Source organism: Calypte anna, chromosome 26 (assembly GCF_003957555.1).
Source record: "Calypte anna isolate BGI_N300 chromosome 26, bCalAnn1_v1.p, whole genome shotgun sequence".
NCBI lineage: Eukaryota > Metazoa > Chordata > Aves > Apodiformes > Trochilidae > Calypte > Calypte anna.
In genome coordinates this window covers 5,251,679-5,275,611 of record NC_044271.1, presented here as the reverse complement: position 1 = coordinate 5,275,611, position 23,933 = coordinate 5,251,679, and the positions used below count along the sequence as shown (strand labels likewise).

Genomic DNA, 23,933 nt, shown 5'->3' with positions numbered 1-23,933 from the left:
GCAGGTTTCCTGCCTGCTGCCTCCTCACCCCCTCGCTGCATCTCCATCACCAGTGGTCTTTGTTCATCATGAGGAGGAATAATTTGGCTTATTAGAGGCCCAGTTGCTGCCTGGTGTTGCTCCACTGGTTGCATTGGTGGCTTTGTCCCAGCTTGCTGCCAGCTTGGTGCTGGCTGAGCTGTGGCTTGGTGTTGGGCAATGAGGCTGGAGCTGTGTGCAGCCTTTGTTCACTGTTGCTTCTTGCTGAAAAGGAGCCAGCAAAGTGGAAGTGCTTGAGGGATGAGAACCTGGGGTCTTCTACTGGGCAGGCTCTGGTTGCTGCTGTGTGTCAGATGGAAGGTCAGGCTGCATCTGGGTGTTGGCACCTGAATCCCTTGCCATGAGCTCTGCCTGTGCTGCTGGGTACCTGGAGAGCAAGTGTCTGCAGCTCTGGGGCTGGGCTGCAATGTTGTGCAGTGTCAGCTGGGTCATTTCCACATGTCCTGTCCTTAGGAAGGTTCCCATTTTCCTCCATTTTATTCTGGTGTTGTTCTTGAGCTTGTGATCCCATGACAGAGAACATTGACCTTGTTAAACCCTTTGGCTCCAATGTACCTGGTGGGAACCAGGGAAGGCACTGGGCTCTTGCTGTTTGGCTCTCACCTGTGTGCCACACAGGTGCAGAGTTGCCATTGCCAAATGATTGGCAAGTGATAAAGAAAAAGCTCTGAGAGTTTCAGGAGGGAATGGATGGAAGCTTCTTGTGCTGGCCCTGATGCTGAAGAGGAAAAGGAGGTGAAGTGGCCAAAGCTCTGTCTTGCTCTCAAACTTTAAATGGCATCAGTGTCCCCCAGCAGCTGCTTTTTCAGTTGTGCTTTGCCACCAGCTCTGGCTTTAATGCAGGTGTTACCACATCCCTTCCATGCATATTTCATGTAGTGCAATAGGATTATTAAGGCTTTTAATCTGCCTGTCCTGTATGGCTGGTCTCACTTTAACACTCTTGAGTAATATGCAAAGTTCTCTGCCAGAGGGAAGGACAGGGATAAACATGAGCCTTAGATGTGATATTAGCCACAAACCTAGGCTGCTTTTGAGCTGTTCAGTGTGTTGTCTACATGGCTGTTACATGTGATAGAAGATGCTTTGGAAGGTCTGGAATTCCCACAGGTGAATGAGAATTCCACTCCTTGCTCCTTCTGGTATGTGTAAATCAGATTTTTTTGCAGTGGGTTAGAGGTCACCCAGAGCTGGAAACATTCAGGATGTCAGCAGGATGGTGGGCATTGAATAGTTACTTGTTTGCTGGAGCAACTTGTTTTACTTTTAATAGAAAAGAAAAAAGCCCAGGAGAATTTTAGAAAAAAAACCTGCTTCTCAGCCTCTCCTCCAAGTGGCTGGATGTTATTAGGCAGCTGATGTGTAGGATGGATGGAGTGGTTTGGGGGAGGTGCAGATACCAATTAAATAGCAGCAGAACCCCCTTCCAGCTTGTGCAATGAGTGGAGTGGTCCCTGGAGAAGCAGAGGAGAGGAACCAAGTGGGATGGTGCCAAAATCCTGGGACAGCCTTGGTGCAGATGGATTCTGCTGGCTGAGTTTGGGGTTGGATGGCTGTGCTGGCTCCTGGAGGATGGAGTCAGTGTTCCCCCTGATGGTGCCTGCAGATGGAGGTGCTTTGGTTCTTCTCCTGCATTTATCAAAGGCACATTCCCACCCTCAGCCCTTCCCAACACTTCAGCTCTGCATCCTGCAGCTGGAATGTGCTGGCTGGGGTGACAGCTTGGCTGTAGAGGGAGTTATGTTTTTCTCATGTGCCAAAACCTCCTCCTTTTCGCCAAAAGTTTGAAAGGAAAGAAATCCAGATGGATGGAAGAGATCAAAAAGTCACTCTAGTAAAAACTCACCCCCAATTTTTATTTTGTTATTGTAACATTTACAGAGCTGTGCTGTGGTTTCTCCTTCCAGCCACACTCTCTCCTACCAGAGAGCTAGCTGAGATGAGAGACTTGCTCTCCTCTCTTTGATTTATGTTAATATCCCTGGATTTTGCTGTTTAATTATGGAATTCTAGTCTCATTCTTTCACTTAACTGTCCCTCTCAAACTTGGGTGCCAGGAAATTTTGAGGTGATTGTTTCTATTAAAAATTGCAGATGTGTAATTAAGATTTGCTGATGTTGTCAAGTACTTCATTAAGATCCTGGTCTAAACTTGATCTAAAAATCTGTTGAAGCAGGGTTCTCCCTCTCTCAAGGGAAGTGGGAGTTGATCCTGCAGCTACCAGATGAGATGAAAGCTCACCCTGCCATGCAGAGCTCTGGGCTGTCTGCAAACTGACCTGGATGAGAGAACTGAAGGGAGTTTTGTGGATCCAGCTGCTGAGGACACTGCTCAAAACTTCCCTGATACTCAAGTGCAGCTGAAAACCAAACCAGGTTTCCCTATGGACATGTCCATACCTCTGGAAGTGGCTCCTAGGTGAGGACACCACTTTTGCCAGGAGATTCTCTTTCATGCTGCAGGGTGATGTTTTCAGCAGCTTTCCATGGAGCTTCGTGGTCCAGATTTGTGAGCTCTTGGTGCAAGGAGATGCATGCACAGGGAAGCTGTGTTCCTTTTCCTGTGCTTGGAAGGAATCTTCTGGAAGTGGCTGCCTGTAATTAGAGTGGGGAAAAGCACCTCCAGCAGGCAATCAGTGCTTCTTTGCAATGTGTATACTGCATGTCTTCACCTGTTTGCTCTAATTGGAAACACAATTGTCATTCCTTGATAGATTGACTGCCTGACTCAGCTCTGTCTGGTGTAAGCCTCCATTTCTGTAAGGAAAGAAGGTATGTTCTGACAGTGTGGAGAAAGAGACAGTAACATCTCCTTCTTGCTGCCCTGTGAATCCCTGGAAACAGTTTTGTTACCTCTGAGTCCTGCTTTGCATGGGCTGAGCCAACATTAATCCCATAGCTGCCAGATGGAGAGTGATGCAGTGGAGAAGCAGTGAGCTGTTCCCAGTGTCTTTTCTGCAGACCTCAGGTTCCTCCTGTCCTGGTGGAAGGAGCCTGGAGTTTGCATGCTGTGTCACTTGGGGAATGATGCTTTCCAGTCTCCTGGGGCTGGGTTCAGTGGTCTCTAAGTGGCTGCACGTTTCATGCATGTGCTCCTTCACTTTGCCTTTCACCTCTGCATCGTGGCTCAAGGCTCCAGAGTTCCTGGCATGGGCTGCTCAGATCCCAGGAGGGTCAATTTGTCTGCTCTGGTGCTTTTGGTTTTTTCATGTTTGAAAACTGGCTGCTTTGCACAGATTTTTGTGATCCCATTGTTCTTTCCTTATAGGTGTTGCTTTCCTGCTCCTGTCTGCTAACTGCCAGGCAAATTTCTGCTTTGCAGCCCAGAACTAACAGCATTTCAGGGATTCTTTTGTGTAGCAGAGGTGCTTTCTGGAAGGGAGAGAGATTAAAAGCAGTGTGTGCTCTGTGCTGGCAGGAAGAGCTGGACAGTGCTGAGCTCCTCAGTGTGGGAATTCTTGGGGGTGTTCAGTGGGCTCCCTTTTTATCTACTTTTAGATTTATTTTTTTAAAGCCCAGCAGTGGGAAGCCAGGGAGTTCCAGCAGGCAGGAAACGTGGGTGGTGAGACCTTGCAGCCAGATTAATATCACATACTCAGCACTGCTCCTTTGGAGTTGTCTGTACAGCACAGCTGACAGCCCTGCAAACCCAGACCTGCTCTTTAATTTACACAGAATCATTTGAGCTCTGTTATCCTTTTCTGATTCATTTTACCCTCAAGCTTCATCAATGTAACCTATTGCTTCAGTCTGAAGGGTTTCTCCAGCAGCTTTGGGAGTATCCTCTGCTCTGACTCCTCTGCTTCTTTCCCTGTGAGGAGCTGGTCGATCTTCAGCTCTCCTGAGGCCTTGCAGGATGGATGATCCACAGGCAGCATCCTTGCTGGCAGTTCTTCCATTTGTTTCTCCCAGGTTTAAAGGCACTCAGGAAACACACAGAGTACCAGCTCAGCTCATTCAGCTTCTTCCCTTTCATTTAAGAACGTGGAGTTGCATTTTAGATTTCTCAGGCAGGAAGAAAATTTTGTTGGGAATTGTTGCCAAAAAGCAACAATCAGACTCAAAACCCAAACCCAACAAAGTCTTGTTGTGACCTCTTGGCCCTTAGCAGAGCTCTTCTACATCAGGTCAAGGTAATCACTGTATTTGATTGTGAAATGTTTGGCAACAGCATCATGTTGTCAGTTACTGGTTTGTAAAAAAAAAAGGCAGTAATAATAGAGTTTTATATACAGCAAATGCTTCCTGTGTAGGACTGGAATGTGAAGTGAGACTTCTGTGTGCCTATAAAATGCCAGAATTTTCTGCAAAGCATTCTGTCATTCTCTTTTACATTCCATGACCACCCACATTTTCTGTAGTACGTCTGAATTTGGCTTTGTGACTGATAGGATGCTGCAGCTGTAAAAGGACAATGCCAGGCTCTTAAATGTTGTGGTTTTAGAGCTAACACTGCTGCAGTTGGTGGAAAAGATAAAGGCAGCAGGCATGTGTTTTTGTCAGGTGTTCTATGATTTGCTGAAAGCAGAAGTCAGGATTAAGCTCCCATTGAGCTCCAGGACAGATTCTTCAGGCCTGAGCAGAAGAGAGGAGGCAGATGGATGGATCCTGTGCACCTTGGTTTGTTGGGTGAGGGGCAGTTGAGTTTGGAAGGAATCTGCTGACCAGAGAGAAAAGGGGATGGGAAAGGTGCAAGAGGATGATGGTGTGGAGAAGAGTATAGGAAGAAGGCAGCCGAGGAGCTTTGGGTGGGGACAGTCATCCCAAATGTAGCCAGGAGGCATCTGGACAAAGATGTTGAGGGTGTAGAAGCCAAAGATCCCAACTCTGGCTCCTTGTGCAGCCTCCCCAGGAGCAGGAATCTGACCAGGCTGCTCTTTGCTGAAGCCAAGAGGGGCTGAGGAGCCATTCCCTGGGATGCAGCCCCAGCAATCTCTGTTTTCATCTTCCCAAGCCTTGCATCAGAAGTTGATTTTTGGAAAGGCTGTGGTGTTATCTGGTGCTTGAGGCACAGAGTCCAGTTCTGGGCCCCTCAGCTCAGGGAGGAGATTGAGGTGCTGGAGCAGGTCCAGAGAAGAGCAAGGAGGCTGTGAAGGGATCCAGCAGAATTGCTGTGAGGAAGGGCTGAGGGAGCTGGGGGTGTTGAGGCTGGAGAAGAGGAGGCTCAGGGGAGACCTCATCACTCTCTGCAACTCCCTGAAAGGAGGTTGGAGCCAGGGGGGGGGTTGGGCTCTTTTCCCAGGCAACTCTCAGCAAGACAAGAGGGCAGGGTCTCAAGTTGTGCCAGGGGAGGTTTAGGTTGGAGACGAGAAAGAATTTCTTTCTGGAGAGGGTGATCAGGCATTGGAATGGGCTGCCCAGGGAAGTAGTGGATTCTCCGTGTCTGGAGATCTTTCCAAAGAGCCTGGATGTGGCACTGAGTGCCATGGGCTGGGAACCACGGGGGGAGTGGATCAAGGGTTGGACTTGATGAGCTCTGAGCTCCCTTCCAACCTGGATTATTCTGTGATTCTGTGATCAGGGTGGCAGCACCTTCAGAGCCCTGCAGGGTCCCTTCCCACTCAGGCTCTGGGTGCAGTGTTTCCTTCCATCTCTGCAGAAAGGCTTCAGGGCCCCTTCTAAACCTCCAATCTTGCACAAGGCATTTGGGTTGTTTGTAGGACCAGTCCCTAAGCAGGAAATACCAAAAGAGGGTTCTGGGAGCATTGCAGGGATCCAGCAGCTGGCTGGATTTGCAGAGGGGAGATGTGTGCATTGACTTGCTGGGGATGTCCTCCCAGCATTGGAGTTAATCAGCCTTAATTGCCCTGGTGACCCTGAGGGATGCTCTGAGGCATTGAACTGAGTCTCTGAACATCTGGGACCAGTTCTCAGTTACTTTAAACTTCCTTTGTGACCTTGGGCCAAGCTGCTGCTGAGTACTGGTTTCTTGTAGCAGTGATACTGTTAATATTGTTCCTTTTGTCTTTAGTATTGAGTGGGGGAATACCCCAGGTAGCCGTGGCCTCTGCTCTCTGATCTGCACAAATGGGAGCATTGGTCCCTGAAGCCTCTGGGTGCTTCTGTAATTCATGTAAATGAGAGAATGAAGCAGCTCTGAAGACTGATTGTTTGACTTTAAAACACTGAATTGATCTTTAGGTGGCTTGGCCTTGGCTCTGGCCCACTGCCCCCAACGATTTTGTGAGTAAAGTTACTACAGTCAGAGAGGAATAAATGGAAAACCAAGAGGACAAATATGGACTTGTTTATAGGAACTGTTGGGTTTTATCATGACCTAAAGCAATGTGCCTTCTTCAGCAATCTTCACAAACAGGAAGCCTTGGTTAAAAGGCTCCAGCACTTGCTGAGTCATGGAGCAAGAGAAAACTGAGGGCAAGAGTTAAACAGAGCAGGTTTTGCACTTTTCAGAACTTTTCTTGTTCAGTCCTAATTGCCTTAAACAGACACATCAGGAATGCTGTCCCAACACCAGCCTGGTGTGGCAAGAGGGAGGTGGAATCAAGGTAATCAATTGAAGTTTGTACTTGGGTAAGGGAGACTGCTTATATAAAAGCAAACCCCCTCTTTGATGTAAAGGGGTTTTTGGGGACTGGGGGTGGAAATAAAGCAAACAGCCATGGTTGTTGAATTGGCTCCAGACCTCTGAGCTTTATTGGAGCTTTGTATTTACAGCACTCTCCTTCCTGTGCCGGGTTCTGTTTTTCTGTTTAATCAGAAACAGCCCAAAATGTCACTGTACAGAGATAGTATTTGCCTTTGTACTCTGCTTCCCTCAATATTTTATTTCCATGTTACAGATGGGAAAACTGAGGTCTGGAAGTGGAGAGGTTTTCCCAAGGCTACGTAGCACAGTGAGGATAAAGCCCATGTGGCTTCTGATGTCCTCACCTTACACCCTCAAGAAGCATCACAGTGCCCCTCAGATTTCCTACATTTTGTTCTGCCTTGGCTGCTTTTCCTGAAGGCAGCTTTTTCATCCTGCCCTGTTTTGAATTCCTTTCCCTCTGCCTTGTGAAATCAGGACAACAGGTCTGTAAGTAGGCACTGCTCAGGTGAAATGATTCAGGCTTTACCCCAGCCTGGTCTCACAGCACCTGAGTAAGTGCCCATCTCTTTCTCATTTCCTCTATCACCTACAAGCCATTGGAGGCAATATATTCCTGGAGGTAATATTCCTGGAGACAATGTAATCTAGCTGGAGATGCAGTGTTGGGAGAATCTGTGTCTGAGCACAGTGGGAGTCAAGTGACTTGAAAGGGAAACCCCTCTGAAAAGGTTTGGAGCCTTCACAGCTGCTGCCAACCCCCAATTTCCCTGCACAAATCCCTGCAGTGATTTTTGTGTCTCCAGAAACCCCACTTACTGGGTTCTTCATGGATAATTTTTAATGTTCTCTGTGTTGTGAATTGTCCTCCCACTGGGCTGAGTAAGAGCAGTATTTATTTGTTTGCCAAGAGCTCCCAGAGGTGGTGGTGGCTGAACAGAGCTCTGTGTGCCCATGACATCTCCAAGTCTTGCTGAGCTGTTTTGTTGACTTACACCTTGTTAAATTGCCCTGCCTGGCCTGGAAGGACCTGACATGAAAAAAAACAATTTTAACCCCAAACTTCTCACCTCCATCCCCACGTGGTCTGAGGGGTTTTCCTGATATTTTAGATTAGAGCCTGGGCTTTGTTTCCAGGAGTTCTGCCAGGGTTCCTCCAGCTTTTCCCTGAGATGTCATTGGCATCAGGCTCTGCCAGTTGTGCTCTGGAGGAGCTGCAGTGTTCAGAGGTAACATTCCCATGTCCAGTTCCTAGTTTCTGCAGACCATAGTGGAGTTATTTTAGTGTTTAGATCTACCATGAGAAGTCTGGCATCTTCTCTTGGTCTGTCTCTTCAGTGCTATGCATTGCATAAATAAAAAATGGGGTGAAAGACTTGGTTCCTCTATAACTCAGGAGAACTCTGCAGCCTTCCTAGCAGAGCTGGAGAGGAAGAGGAGGGAAAACATTGATGCACTTCAGTGCAGTCCTCACATCTAAATATAAATAGTTCTCTTCTAGGATCCTTTCAGTCTGATATTCTGGGTGATTTGACCTTTCTTTGATAAAGGCTGTCTTGATTTGCCAGAATAAAAGGGCAAGGGGGAGGGAAGGACACAGCAGATTTTATTATTATCTTGTTAAAATATCTCCAAGTTCTAGCAGTTGCTTTCTGCAGTACCCTGTCCTCATTCTTGATCCTGCTCTGTCTTGGACCTCAGCTTTTTCCCTCCTTCAAGTCCCTGGAGTGATCTTTACTTTAAAGCATTAATCAGAAAATTCCTGGGGGAGTTTATGGAAGTGTTTTCTGACAGGGAGTCCGTGCTCTGATGGGGATGGGTATCTTGGCTGGGTTTATCCCCATTGCACCACTAACCTTGGTTTGCCTGACTTCATAACTTCAGCTGAAAGAAAGAGGAAAGACCAGCAGGATTTAATACAGATATTTACACCCTGAAGCTTTTTGAGCTCTACTTAATCTGAAAAACCACTGAACCCTCTGGTTTTGGTCAGGTGGAGCTCCCTGTGCAAGGGGATGTGCAGGTGCAGCATTTATAACTGCTCCAGACTACACACAAGTCTTTCTGGCACTGGTTTTAACCATTAATTGCCACTTTAAATCCAGCAATAAATTATTTGGGTAACCACACTGCATAAACCCACTGCCAGAACTAAAGCAGAGCCAGAGAGTTACTCAGATCCCCTTCATACTTCAGGGCTGTTGCAGCTGGATGGGGCAGGGCTCCTCCTGGTTGGGTTTTTTGGGTGTCTCCTGTATCTTCTGGACTTGGTTTAAGCCACCATCCTGCAAAGCATGTTGGTAGCACTGTAAGTGCATTGCCTGCATCTATTGTTTTGCTGGCTTGCTTCTGAAGCAGGAGATGGTGTGTGGGAATGCCTCTGGATAAACCTCTGATCCTTTGCAAAGTGGATTTTTGTGGCTTACCTCCCTGTCCTCTTGGATAAATTTCCCCCTTAGCTGCCTCTTCTTTAGCAAAGCTCTTGCCTGTCTAAGGACTCAAAACCTTTTACAAAGCTCTGCTGGATCAGGAGTCCCTCAGAGAGGAGAGACTTTCCATGCTCCTGAATCCCACCTGAAATGTCCTGGAGAATAAGCATGCTGCTGAGTTTACTTCTGAATTTCCACTTGGTCTGCACGAGATTCCTGTTGGTTTGGGGCTTTTCCTGCTGCTCTTATACACTGAGTTTTCTCTGGCTATGAGCCCTCTAGTAATGATTTATTTTAGAAAACCCAGTTACTGCTCGGGTTGCCTCTGCATTGTACAATGAGTTGTAGTGATTACATGCTGGGGAGGAAATGAAATGATCAGGGAAGGCCTGCTTCATAAAAAGCAACAGTTGACTTTATTTTAAACCAATTAAATTGGGGATCAGCTGTGATGCTGGGAAGTTCTACCCTTAGTTGAAGAAAACCATGCAGAAAAACATATCCAGGGTGTCAGGGGAAGTGTCATTGTCTGGGTTTACAAATCCTCTGTGATTCTTGAAAGTGTTAAAACAGCCCAGCAGAGGAGGAGTGATGGGTTGCATCACAGAGAGCCATCTCCAGGAGAGGTAAACAGTTTTACTTGGCTTTTAAGATTTGTGTTGAGGTGCCCTGGCTGGGTAGCACTGGTGGTAGCACTGGTAGGGGTGGGAGGAAGAACCGAACTCCTTCAGCAGCAAGCTCAGGCAGTGCCAGCTTCCTACACAGCTGTTTCTCCATGGTTTTGAAGAGGATACCTTGCAGGGGTTAGGGGGAAGATCAGTCCTCTGCAGGGTTAAACTTAAACCCTTGGTGTTCAACTTGTGAACAGAGGAGGGGGGAAGCCAACAACATTCCCTGAAGTGCTCTGGGACCACCTCCCCTTTCACATAGAGCAGCTTTCAGATGGAAATGATTTCTGGGCAGGATGAAATCAATGTGGAATCACACTGGTGACCAAGACCATGCTCTGTATCCCACAGTCTTTGACTTGCACCCCCAGTGCCTCTTGCCATGGAGGGAAGAGGCTTTCCCAGAGCCATCAAAACCCTCAGAGGGGTGGGAATGAGCAGCGGGTCGATGATTTACTGTCTGTTGTGGTCAACTCCAGCAGACACATCCTGCTCTGAAGATGCTTTCTGGCAAGCACGGGTATGGCTGAAAGCTGTCTAGGAGCAGGAGAATGTGGGAGCTGGGATTTTAAGGCAGGGTGGTCTGATAAAGCATCAAGTTGTGGATCCCTGTGTGCTTTGTGACACTAACCCCCTCTGCTCGACATGGTGCTGTGCAGTCTGTTCTCTGTGTTACTGCTCTTAACCACAGCTCTTAACTGCCCAGTCATTGGTTTTGCTTCCAGATAACCAGCTTGGTGTGAGAGCTCTGCTGAAGCTTGTCCTTGCCTGCTCTCCCTCTGTTTGGTGTTATGCTTAAGTCTTCCCTGTCCGTTTTGTGTCTTGCAGCATCTGGAGAGGGCCAAATGTGAACTGCGTGGACAGTACTGGATACACACCACTGCACCATGCTGCTTTGAATGGTCATAAGTGAGTGATTTTCTCATGCCTTTGATCATAGAGGATGCTCTGTGCTTTACAAACTCGGGTTCTGTCTCATTTTCACCGGTCGAGTGCTGTTGCCAGTGAAAACGTGGTGATGGTGCAGCACTACACCATCTTCAGGACAAGGAGTGAAGAACAGCAGAGCAGGGAAGCTGTAGAAGCACTGCCTGGGCAGGGTCATCCTCCACCTCTTTAAAAAATGGGCAAAACACTGGGGCTTTCAACCACCCTTTTATTCCTAAACAATTTGGATAAGATAGAACACACTAAAGGTGGCTTCTCCAGTAACAGTCCTCTGCAGTCTGTCTGGTGTCCAATGTGTTGCTGTGCCTGCACCACTTAAACCTTGCTTTCATGCATATTACATTTTTAAGTAACACTCCAGTCTTCAGCTTGGCAAATCTTGTATTGTTCACTGTTATTTAAGATACTGAGAAACTGAACAGTTAAAAATCTTTATTCATCTTCATTGTACTGGTGCAATTCACTTTTCACCAGAGTGGCTGGCTGATGACTCCAGTCCCTATTCATCTCAATTAGGATGAAGGTAGCATAGATCCTTCCTGAGCTCATCTCAGCAGTCCTTCATTTTATTTTTTCCCCTTGGGCAGCATTTAATAGGAACACTAAAATCACATCTCAAGAGGTTCTCTGGAGTACTCCTGCTCAGATTGACTTTTTGTGAAATACTTCCTGCAGAATGTAAGCAGTGAAACAAGGACTGACTTTTGTATGGATTCACGTGTCCTTCTCTTGCAGGGATGTTGTGGAAGTTCTGCTGAGGAATGATGCACTAACCAACGTAGCAGACTGTAAAGGTTGTTACCCTCTTCACCTTGCAGCTTGGAAAGGAGATGCAGACATCGTGAAGCTCCTCATCCACCAAGGACCTTCACACACAAAAGTGAATGAGCAGGTCTGCCTCTTTTTCTCTTAATATATCATTGAATCACTTCCCTCAGATGGAGAGCAACTACTTCAGCTGACTCCTGACCCTTCCCAAACCAGTAGCCATAAAGTCCTCCTTAGTAATGGGATAAAAAGGGCACTGCCTAAAGCAGTTCCAAGTTAGTGGTTGAATGACTAAGGTATAGATGTTCATATAGAGAGATATAAATAAAAGAACCACTCAGCACCTAGGTAGTGGTCTGCTGCTTTCATACTGGCCTTCTAAAACTAACCTGTAGTTTTTCCTTTCAGTTGCTGGATAGCTGAGAAGGTTTCTAGTCCTGTCAAAGGATACATTGGCTCCCTGCTTTGGGGCCTGGTTGAGGCAGCTTTGTTCAGTCCTTGGCCATGCACTCTGAGCTATTCTCCTGCCTTGTCTCTAGCACTTGCTCCAGTGTACTGATTTGTAAGAGAACTTCAGCCCTACTTGTCCCCAGATAAATCCCTGGCTTAATCTTAAAGAATTACTTTCTCAATCAGAAAAAAAAAATAAAAAAAATTAAAAATCTGTTGGATTTCTTCCCTCTGTCAAGCTGATAGTTTTGGGGTTAGGATGCTGAGGGATTGATTTGTATCAGACAGCTATTCTGCACAGCAGCTGCTGGGACCACCTTGAAGGGCTGGCTCCCATGGAATTTCCCCATGGAAGTCAGCAGGTAGCTTGCAATTCAGGGAATTTCTGGAAGACCCAAATATTTCTGTTGTTTAAGAGTTTTGGGTAAGGGACCAGATTGTTCAGGAGGTTTTATTCAGTCATGTTACTGAAGCACTCATGGCTGAGTGAGCTTGGGCAGACATGCAGTAACAGATTCCAGATTCAAATTGGAGGGTTAAAGCTCCAATAGCCCTTGGCTGCCCTGTCCCTGAGGCAGGAATATCTTAATGTCCCTGTGAATCAGCTCTTCAACCACTCAAGTTTTCATTCAGGAGGAGAGGAGCAAACCCAAATAAGTTTGTCTGCCTTAGTACCACACAAAAGGCTAAAAATGTGTAATTTTTTCAGAAGTTAATTCCCCAAGAGGTCAGATACTCATGGCTCAAGTTTAGCAAAATCTGTCAAAGTCAAGATGAGCAGCTGGGAACTGTGAGTTTCTGCTGCTGAACTTGGACCTGCTGTGGATACTTTCCAGAAGCCAAGGAGCAATCTCCCTTCAGAGCTGGATTTAGGAGTCCTAATCCTGCTTGCAGCCATACTTTGTGGGACCAAAGTGCCATACTTAACTTTTCTGTTCCTTGGTGTAAAATGGCTAAGTTGGTGTCCAAGGCTGCCCATGGTTGTTTCTAAAGCATGAAATGAAAAATATGGTGGCAATATTGACTGCTACTCCTCAGTTGAGCAGAAATAACTCATTGTGTGTGTGTATGTTTTAATGTCTTTGATAGTTTTCCAGTTTGGGACTGTGCATAATAATATCCTTGGGCACAGCTGCAGGCATTCAGTCTGTCTAAATAGATGAGAAAAGTGTAATTAGCTGTTTAACAATCAATCTGATAAGAATTGACTGAGGCCTCTGAGTGTGTAAACTGCTCTGCTCCAAGTAGTTCAGGTATAATAGGGGAAACCTTTGCAAAAGATTAAAAGCTTAGTGTAATCCTTCCAGGTAATGTTTCATTAATGTCTGTTTTGTAGGAACCTTTTTACATGAGGAGAGGCAGCCAAGCAGCCTGTGCTGGTTGTGTTTGGAGTCTGGTAAATGAAATGCCCAATGGTTCAAGTTACAGGAATTGGCAGCTGGAGTGGCTTCTGCTGTTAATAGCTTTGCCTGGAACAAGATGCTGAATTCTGTCATTTCCACCCCCTTGGGAGTCACCCATTGCTTTGTTGCTATATCTCACCCATTTCATGATCACATTTTTTTTTTCTTTTTTTTCCTCTTCCTTTTTGTAGAATGCTCTTGAGATCAAAGAACTCAAAAAGTACGGCCCCTTTGACCCATATATCAATGCCAAGGTGTGTACTTTGCTGTCAGCATTCCACTGCATCGCTGCTCCAAGCTGCACTCGTGTGCTTCCAGGTGCAATGTCATCCAGTTGCAATAAACCCTGTTCAGTTTGCAGCTGCTTGGGGAAAAGTAAAATGCAAATATTTACTGTGGGTTTTTTGTTTTTTTTTTTTCTTCAAAGCAGTTGTAGAAACATAATTTAAGGGAAGCTTCTCCTTACTTTCCTGGGGGCTCCTTCATTGCTTAGCCTTGTAGGACTCCTGGTGCTGATCAGTTTGCTTGATTTGGCTGGATGACTTCCAAAAGGTAATGTTATTGCAATGAAAATGCTTTAGGGTTTAGTTCATGTGCTAATATTGCTGATAAATGCAAAGAGAAGAACATTTTTATTCCTGCTTAAACATTTGATGTATTTTCTCTGTGGGCTCTTTGGAGTGAAATTTCATGTCTTTTCTCCTACAAAATGCCATAGTTGTCATTTGACTGGCCAGTTACTTCTTGGTGGTGGTGGGGAGAAGGGAAGGCAGTAATATTCCTGACTCCTTTCCCAAGTCTTTTATGTCCTGCTTATTGCATCAGTCTCTTTTTTGATGTTAAGCCTCTTGTGTTGTCTGACCCTCCAGCCCAAGTCTTCTGTTCCTGTTTTCCTGTCTGTTTTGCTCCTCTCTTGCTTTCAGTTGTTCTTGAGCTACAAAAAGCCATGACATCAGCACTGATGATGCATTTGGGTTGAGCAATTCAGGAAGCAGTTAAAGATCCAGGTGGTGTTTTCCCAGCCACCATTTTTCATTTTTATTTATAGTGAAGCTGCAGACCAGTGATGGCATGAACAGTCTGCTGATTTACCATCAGATACTTCTGCTGTAAGCCACCACACCACACTTGTTTCCAGCCAGTTTATTTTGGATCCAGCCATCCATGGCAGATTTCTCTCTCTCAAAGTTTAGTTAAAACTCTCACTCTGCTTGATCTGCAGTACCTTAAAAACACAGACACTGAAAATTCCTGAGCTTGCTAACTGCTCGGAATTGTGGTTGGTTTTGCAGACTCCTGTTTCAGGAAATACTACCTCTTGAAGCAGAAATACAGTTGTGTGAAGCTCATCTGTATCAGGGATTTTTACAGAAATCCAGATGGGAATTTTAGAGCAAGAAATGTCTTTTTTGGAAACATACCAGCCAAGCAGTTCAACTGCCTGAAAGGAGTTTTCTAAAACATTGACAGGAACAAAGTGAAATCTTACACAGTCCAGCATTGAAGTGTTGAATGAAGAAGGAATCAAAAGCAGAAAATGAGTTTATTTTCTTGTGGGTCTTTGTTTAAGTATTCTAATTTAGATTTAATATTTTTGATGAGTGCATTATCTTGAATTCTCAGTTCAGTTTTCCAGGCTCCTGTAGGAGTCTTGCAGAGAGAGGATTTCTACACATCCTGTGAGGCTCATCACAAATTCTGACCAGGTTTCCAAAAGTTTTTGACCAAGTTTGATGAAGGGCAAGTGGAATCACACCTGCCATGCAAACCCTGGTGTTTTCTCAAGAGCCTGGTTCCAGGTGGGGGAGCCAATAAAATTTCAAGAGCAAAATGTTAGAGCCCTTGCTGAGCTGGTGCTTCCAGCTTCTCAGTTCCCATGCAGCATGAGATGTCATGTGGAAATGATCAGAGTGAGATGTTTCCTCTTCCCAAACATTTTGGCATATTTAGAAAAAGGGAGAAAGCATTTATATATGGCTGCACTGCAATTTAATATCCTGTTGAGGGAGAGATGTAGCCAGAAGCTTCTCGCTCTCTTAAAGAAATACTTAACAGCTTGTTTTGATGCTTCCTTTTCACCATCTTTTGTACAACAGAGAGTCCCTGCAATATGTTACAGGCCTGAAGGACTTGTGGAAAGCAAATGATAGAAGTGAAGCTAAGAGATGGAAGTGTCACCAACTCCTGTCACCTTAAACTTGAGTCTTTAATTTGTATGAAGGAACCCATCAGCTGAGCAGAACCAAAGCAGGAAAAGCTGTCACATAGCTCAGATTTGGGCACTGCACAAACTGGCTTTGTCTTTTTTCTTTTTTTTTTTTTAATTGGAAGCAAATGAATCATGCAGATTGGGTTTTGAAGTGCTATAAATCTAAATGGGCTGCTGAGAAAAGTGGAAGCCAACCATCTGGAGGCTGCAAATGAAGCCGGGCAGCAGACCCACCCGCAGAGCTCTCAAAAGCTTGTTGGACATATGGGGATCATTTGGTTTTTCTTCTGAAATGTGTTTGGCATTGTTGGGCACCTGTTGGAAGGAAGGAGGCCTGGTTGTTACTCTGCTTCTGGCAGTGCAGTGTGGGGATGCTGATGGAAATTGTGTGCTGCAAAAGGAGGGAAAGGAGAGATGGTTCAGCTGCCCAGGCAACTCTTCTGCTTTGTGCCTTGGGTGTCACCTCCTGGTGAAGTTTGGATTTTGCTTAATGTTGGTATTTTTTTCCCCTCTTTTGTTCTGGCTTGCCTTTAACTGCAACTTTGTGGAGTGTGTGCTGGTGGGACATCCCTGTTCAGTGCTTCAGGCTCAGATGTGTCACTGAGGAGGTTTTCAGCAGGGCAAGACATGCACACACTGACAAAAATCTTACATGGGAATCTTAGAAACAAAGTGGGTGAGACCAAAGGGTCTTAGAGCCCCTTTCCCCAGATCTGAGGCAGGATCAGGTCTGCCTAAACCATTCTTGAGCAGTGCTTTTCTAGCACCCTCTCAAAAACCTTGGGGAGGGACAGCTCTCTACATCCTCTCTTGGCAGTTTACTTGACTGTTGAAATCTTTGCAGGTTAAGAAGTAAGAAAACTTTCCCTTCTTTAAACCAAGTCTCCCTTTCTTCAATCAAAGCCCTCTTACAGTGTGCCGAGAACAGGGAGTGTACAGAGAGGTAGCCTGTGAGGGGCTGTGCATTCCCTGGTTTAGTGTCTTTTGAGGAGCTGTGTATCTGGTCACCAGGGCTTGAAAAACATGATGGAGCCCATACAAGAGCAGAGACATTTCTGTTTCTGTTCCTGTTTTTGTGGTCTGGAGGCAGGGACTGTACAAGCCCAACTTCTCACTCCCAACTGTGAACTGGGGTGGGAGGGAGGATGCTGGGATTCCTGCAAGAATGCAGCCCCCCTGGGTCCTGTTGAGTGCTCTATTTTTCTAAGAAGTTTTGAAATCTGAACCCATGTGCCTTCTAGCTGCTGGAAAGGAATTTTATTTTTCCATCTTGGATAAATCTGAATGTCTGAGCACTCCTGCTCATTGTTCAGGCTCTGCTCTGGTTTGTGCTTGGAGGGATGATGCAGGGAAGGGAGGCAAATGTCCTGGCCTGAAACTGCTCTGGGATTTTTGAAACTGCTCTGGGATTTTTGGCTGCTCAGAAGTCTCCCAAAATGCAGGTGATACAGATTATTGCAAGAGCAGGAGGTTCCAGTACAGTCTGTGATGGGGAAAGACTTGCTGAAATGATTCAGGGGACTTCACTGCCTGGTGGGCTCTGTTGCAGGAGGAAGGTCCCAAGGATTTTGTCCCAAGTATCAGAGCCCTGGCCTGCTTAAGGAAAATAAGGCTAAACTGCAGTGAAGGTGGAGGAAATCTTCAACAATTATGTGGTTAAAGGATGTTAGGAGCTGTCAGGAAGGTCTTTAGAGTTGCTGCAAAAGGCTGTGGTCCCTGTGCCAGGGAGGTGTGAGAGGGAGAGAGGAGAAATCCCCAGCAGTGTAGGCTGAGCAGTGGTTTGTTAGCAACTTGGATTGTTACTCCTTGGTTTGTTAGCAGATATTTGCTGCTCCAGAGGGGCCAGGGTTATCTTCTTCTTCTAAAATCACCAGCCAGGCTCCCTGGTGCTGCAGGAGGGCTTTGGTCTGGGTTTGTTGTGGACTTACTGGTACCCAGCTTCCCTTCCCTGACAAATGAGAGTAATGCTGTTCACCAGCCTTTTAAATACCTCGTTAGATGTGATCTCTCTAGTTCTCTCTTCTCTCCCCTTCTCCCTGTGTGTATTTTATGTGCAGACTTCTTTATTCTACAGCACCTTCTGTCCACTTGTCTGTGCCTTCCTTCACCATGGCTGCCTCTGCCCCTCCATGCCTCCAGCCTGGTGTTTGGCTTTGAACTTCAGCACTAACAGTGATGCCCTGCTTTCCTCACCTTCTTAAATATCTCACTTCTGCTGCTGCTTCTGCTTCCTTTTTTTGCTTTTTGCCTCAGTCTTTGCTTTTCTCCAGGCTGCAGCTGCAGAGAGCCTCTGCAGAACTCCTTGCTTCCCTTAGGGCTTTTCACACAGCTGACAAATGATGCAAATACTAGATAAAAACAAAAGGGACTTTGCATGCATGACTCCTGGAATCCCTAGAATGACTTAGCAGGTTAATAGGATTAAAGTACTTGTGCTACAGAGCAAGTTCAGCTGCATGGTTGTGAAATATTGACTGCTCCTACAAGCTGGTGTCCAAAAAAGCTCTCAAAGCAAAAAGGAAAGTATTTTGATCAAATTCTAGTTCTAAACTTGTACTTCTAACTCCATCAAGACAAGTACATTCTCCTGTTTTCTTGTTTTCTTATTATTTTGGGAACAGTTCCATTAAAAGAAAAAAAAAAAGCTCAACCACAATTCTTTCAGCTAAAGTTGAAGTGTGTAGCAGTTTGTACTCAAGTTTTTTGGGTCAAGTTGTTAGCAGGGAACTTGTTTCTGAAGCCCTTCCACAGAAACCCCTGTGTATTACACACAGTGGTAAAGCTAGAAACTTGAGATCAATTTAATTTGAGAAAAGGCTTCTTTAAACCTGGCAATGTTCCTATTTTGCACCTGCAGGTGAAATGTCTTAGGCTGCTCATCTCTCAGTGCCCTGCATTGCTATCTTTAACCTGGCAGGTGCTGCATGCATTAATTGGCTCTGGCTTTCACTGGGGAGCTGTTCTCCTGTTGCTTGGCCATTTCTTCTCTCAGTTGACCTGAGACCTCAGCTTGTTAGTGCTGTGATCTCATGGCACTGCTAATTCCCAAACTGCATGGGACTTGGTGCCCCCTTTCTCAGAGGGCCAGCTTCAGGAGTGCAGAGGTGACTGTTACAATCAGGAGAAGGAGGATTTGAAACAATTGAAGTTGAAATCTAAAGTGATGCTGATTCAGCTCCAGCAGGTAGAACTCAAGCTGATCTTTGCCATTTGTTTATTGCAGCCTTTTTATTTTTGGGGCATCCCAAAGGGGGGGGGAGATGCTACCAACAAATAAGAGGCTGCCTGAGCAGCAGTGCTGGGAATCCAGCTCAGCAACCCCTTCAGCTTTAGTGTGATCCCTTCATTTTGACCTCAGTGCTTTGAAGGCTGATGGCACCTATTTCCCATAGACCAGATTCCCTGTATCTCAATAAAAGCTCATTTTTTCTGAATGCTTTTGAAGCTTTTACTGGGTGGGTCAGTTGATGAGGTTGTGATGGGAACGTCCACGCCTGGTAAATGATTATTGAGACGGTGGAAACATTGCTCCAGGCTTTGTTTCAAACCAGGCTCTCTGCTTCCCAGCTGCTTTGGGTTGATTTTTTTTTTTTATTTTTTTAAATGAACTGAGTTTGAATGAGGCACAGAGCAGCTTTGTTCTCCCCCAGTTCTGATGTCTTGGATTTTGTGACCCCCCCAGAACAACGACAACGAGACAGCGCTGCACTGCGCCGCGCAGTACGGCCACACGGAGGTGGTGAAGGTCCTGCTGGAGGAGCTGACTGACCCCACCATGAGGAACAACAAGTTTGAGACCCCCCTGGACCTGGCTGCCCTCTACGGGAGGTTGGAAGTGGTCAAGATGCTCTTGAATGCTCACCCCAACCTTTTAAGCTGCAACACTAAGAAACACACCCCCCTGCACTTGGCGGCTCGGAACGGTCACAAAACTGTTGTCCACGTCCTCCTGGATGCTGGCATGGATAGCAACTACCAGGTGTGTGGGAAGGGCTGGTCTGAGGACACCTGTGGGCATGATGTGGAGAGCTCCCCCTGATTCTCCTCCCAGAGGGATGGTTTATGGAAGCTTTGTTTGCATCTGGGCTGTTTGGGCAGCTCTTGGTTGCTCTGAGAGGCTGCTCAGAGGGATTCTGGTGCTGTGCATGCTTGGTGCTTGCTTGTTGGTTGGACAAAGAGCCCCAGGCTCAGCGAGGCAGGAAAAAAGCTCTTTTGCTTCAGCTGTTCTGCCCTGCAGTACTGTGAGCTCTTAATAGCAATGGAGGCCAAGTGTGGCTCTTCCCATCAAACCACTTGTGAATGTGTTGTTTTCACAACAATAGCTTCTATGTGGTGGTCTTGTCTTTCCTCCTCAAGACATGACTTCTTGCTAAGCTGCAGACAGTCCTTCCTTGGTCTCTGAGCTGGGCCTGCATCTCTCTCTGAAGAGACCATCCCCATTTTCCACTCCAGAATCTCAGCACTGATAGTCCATCCTCAGCTGGAGATACTCTTGCCCACACTTTTTATATAAAGCCATTTATTTATTGCTTCTGTAACCTTCTCAAACATGCCTCCATCACCATTCCCCACTGTCTAGCTTCATGCTGTTTTTCCATTTAATTTGCAGACTGAAAAAGGCAGTGCTTTGCACGAAGCTGCTTTGTTTGGCAAGACAGATGTGGTACAAATATTGCTGGCTGCAGGTGAGAGAATGATCCCTTTTGGAAGCAGTAAGGTGGTGATCCCTTCACCCAAAACTGGAGAAAGCACCTTTATAGTGGCAGCATTTTTCTCCAACCAGCTATCAGAGTTCCTCAGAGAGGCTTCTAGGAGAGGTTTTCACTTGGTGTTTGGCTTGAGGTCTGCCTCCAGAGTATTTTTTTTTAGCTTCCCTTCCCCAAGCATGATCATAAATGTAAGATTTGATTTGATGAACCTGCATGTAGCTAGAAAATATTCTTGCTTTTGCCTTCTTTGCACCTATTGCTGTAGGTATTGATGTGAACATCAAGGATAACAGAGGCCTGACAGCTCTGGATATTGTGAGGGAACTTCCTTCTCAGAAAAGCCAACACATAGCAGCTCTTATTGAAGGTAAGTGATGGAGCTCTGTGTGTGGGTAGGAGGGGGACATTTGGGGTGCTGATTGTGCCACTGCAAGGACAGGATTTTGGTCTCCAATCCTGGCAGGTGCTGAAAGCAAAGCAGCTTCAGGACAGTTCAGGTGCCTCAATGAGAATTTTGCAGGTGTTGGAAGGAATGGTGTTTAAACACTCAGGTGAACTGTCTCCAAACCAAATGTTTGCAGGGGAACTTCTTTGTGGGGGGGATTTAGGGGATTGGCTCCTTTGCTGAAGGAGTGTGGCATGACTTTAACAGTTTAAATGGGCTTAATTGAGCTTCATTTAACTCACTTCAGAAGTTAATTAAAATTAAAGATAGCCTAAATCTGCTTGCAGCATGCAAAGTAATAGCTTTGGGAGTGGTTTTGGATTAGCTATCCATGTATCTGTGTAGGCAAACTGTTATCCACAGATTTTACATCCTGCTCCTCACTTCACTGTGGAGCTTGGACATGGATTTTGCAGATGAGATTTACAGAAAGGGCCTTGATTACTTGTGGTTTATAAAGGAGCTTGGCCCATTGTGCCTTTCCAAGTCAGGGAATGAAATGTGGCATCTTAGCTAAATTCATACCTTGTAATTATGCTGTCTCAATTTCCTCTCAGCTGTGGGGAGAAAGATCAGAAGTGAATGCAACTGGTGTGCATTATTCATGCTTTGCTTTTGAGAGCTTTGCAGGTTCAAAGCACTTTGCAGACTTTTAATTAAGCTTTGCCTGTGAGGCTGGTAGGTATTCTCTGTATCCTGAAACCGGAGACACAGATGGGCTTTGAAACTGAAATTCTTGCAGGTAAATGCTGTTAGTTTGCCCCTGTAGGTGAGCTGCCTCCAGGAGATGTTGCTGTCTGACTTGACTCATGTAAATGTAATGTTTCTGGTGTTGTCTGGGGTTAGGGGACCACAGTTAGAATCTGTCTTACAGCTCCAGAGGACCAGGCTGCATCTCTGGGTACAGGTGCAGCTTGTGCCTGCAGTATGAAGTAATCTGCTCCATGACATCATGTCCATGCAGGAGCTTTTCTGCTTTCTGATTAAAGACTCTGTAAAAGTTCAAAGAACATCCTTAACCTTGTGCATGTGATTAAAGAGGCTGCCTGCTTCTATTCTGGGATCTGAGCTGCAAGTTTTAATAATGTACTTTGGTTATTTTTTTTGGAGCCCTAATAAGCTGACAGTTGCCTTCCCTGCTCAAGGGAGGAAGCACCATATGCTGAAGTGGATGTAAAACTAGATTGCCATAAGCTGACCTGGTTGCCCATCTCCTTGCAGATTACACAATTGGGAAGAAAAGTGCCAAAGCTGCAGAGAAAAGTGTCCAAGCACCCCTTGTTCCAGCCCCTGAGCCCATCTGCCTGGTATCTCAGGGTAGGCTTGTGTGCAACAGTCTCCAGCACCCTTCATCCTGCAAGTGTTGAATTCCCAAGGGTGGGAGAGACCCCTGGTGAGGTGTTTGTCTCTCTCTTCCTCTCCCAGGTGATGTGGAGAAAGCAGTGACTGAACTGATCATAGATTTTGATGTGAACCCAGAGGAGGAGAGTCCTTATGAAGCTTTGTACAATGCAACCTCCTGCCACTCCCTGGACAGCCTTGCCAGTGGGAGGTCTTCAGATCGGGAATCTGGGAATAGGGAAGCAGAGTCAACGGGTCTCAAAGCAGCAGGAGTCAGGCCTGTATGTAGCTCTGTGTCTTCATGTCTGCTTGCCCTAGGACAGGTAACTTAGCTCCATTCTCATGATTTTGCAGCTGGCTGCCAGCTCCAGCTGGAGGAAATCTTTAAGCCCATCTCAGACCCTGGTTAGAGCAGGCAGGTACCTCTCCTTTTTCACTGTGTTCACATAACCTCTGTTGGCCATTTCTTCATGCCTGAGTTTTGCCTTGTGTGGCATCCTCCTGTTTCCTGGCACTTGAATCCTGGTGCCTGTGAGTTTTGTATTCTCAGGACATAACACTTAGCTGAAGCACTAGCTTCTTGTCTGGAAGGAAGCTTTGGAAACTTTGTGTGAAGCCTTTTTGTTATCTCTCTTGCATTCTGCTTTGCCCAAGAGAAGGCTCTCAAGAAGTAAGAGTATCCTCTTGGAAACTAGCTGCTAGCAGAAACAGGGCTTTTCTTGTGTATTACTTGCAGAGATCTGTAGAGGGTACTCAAGGCTTTACAAGGCAATGCAGAGCTCCTGGAACTCTCTCCAATGAAGTCTTCTCACCTTCTGTTAGCTGCATCTGCTGCTCCCTTAGCAATCAGTGGTGAGGCAGCCCTGGGGCAGGTGGGGTGCTGGCCTTGCTGTGACAGCTTCAGGGTTTGTTTCCAGGTTGGTGTTAGCCAGCCTGCTCCATGGATGTATTTTTGGACAAAAGGCAAAGCAGCAGTGAACAATGAAACTGCTGGCAGTACTGTAACCATGCTTCATCCTTCTCTGCAAACAGGTGAATCTTTTTGCCTGTACTCTTAGCAAATATATAGCAGAAATGAGACAAAAGCTTTCACATTTCAGGTAGATCTCTCTCTAGGGTAAGCACTGTGCTGTTATTAACTAAATCTTGGTGACTTGCATCCATCTCTGAACTGTGCTGCCTTAAGAGTGGCTGGAACAGTGTCCCAGCTCTGTCACAGATAAAAAAGATGAGGCTGAACCGGTGTGAAAAGGGAGAGGTAAGAGGGTTGTGCTCCAGGAGCTTGCCAGAGTTCCTCCCAAAATTTGCTTGGGATTTTGGGAGTCGCTGCCATCTTTCCCGTCGCCATCAGGTGGAGCTCTTGCAGGGCAGGAGGTGCCCTGGGGATGTGTTCTGCCCACAGGCAACTTGAGGAACGCACTGGCTCTTTATCCCTCGGGTTTTTGACTCTAAAAGGTGCCTCTGGAATCACGTTACAGTTTGGTTAAGCCAGGACTGGCAAGCCTTCCCTTCTTCCCTGTTTGCATGACCTCATGAGTGCCCTTCCCTGTGCTGTGCCATGGAGATGCCCGGGCTGGCTCTGAACGAGCTGGCTCAAGTTCTGAAGCCAGGAACCTGTGTACACAGCACCTTCCACCCCAGCAGTTTCATTCTCTTGAAAGCTGAGTTGGTGCTTGTGTGGGGCTGAGCCAGCCTTGTGCACTGTGGAGCAGAAGTGGGTGGTTTGTGTTCTCAACACCAGCCTGTCCACTACTGCAGAAAGAGCTCCCTGCCCAGATAGATCTCCTGCTAGAGAGGAGGAAGGGGAGGAAGAAAGGCAGCAACCATTGCCAAGCTCTGTGCTCTTAGGATTGAAGCCCTCCTCCTCCCCGGTTAATTTGAGGAGGTCCTGACCATGCTAAGTTCCCAGGAGTGGGGCTGTAGTGGTGGTGGGAGCAGGAGGGGATGTGCTTTAACACAATGGAGTTGACAATGATC

General features: G+C 46.3%; 1 protein-coding gene across 7 annotated transcripts in view; it reads left to right on the top strand.

The window, feature by feature from the left end:
* The window catches only part of ANKS1A (ankyrin repeat and sterile alpha motif domain containing 1A), a 104,103-nt gene that overhangs the window by 15,574 nt on the left and 64,596 nt on the right, over positions 1-23,933 (top strand). For 5 of the 7 annotated variants that reach the window (XR_003988564.1, XM_030465369.1, XM_030465365.1 and 2 more), the window contains exons 2-9: positions 10,512-10,592; positions 11,367-11,523; positions 13,444-13,506; positions 19,144-19,440; positions 20,071-20,146; positions 20,436-20,537; positions 21,837-21,932; positions 22,041-22,237. Coding sequence is in view for 6 of the 7 variants with exons in the window: in XM_030465369.1 (XP_030321229.1) it covers positions 10,512-10,592; positions 11,367-11,523; positions 13,444-13,506; positions 19,144-19,440; positions 20,071-20,146; positions 20,436-20,537; positions 21,837-21,932; positions 22,041-22,237 (1,069 nt within the window). In the remaining variant the exon portion in view is untranslated. The remainder of the gene's footprint in view (positions 1-10,511; positions 10,593-11,366; positions 11,524-13,443; positions 13,507-19,143; positions 19,441-20,070; positions 20,147-20,435; positions 20,538-21,836; positions 21,933-22,040; positions 22,238-23,933) is intronic. The other 2 variants (XM_030465372.1, XM_030465368.1) reach the window with 1 other exon arrangement.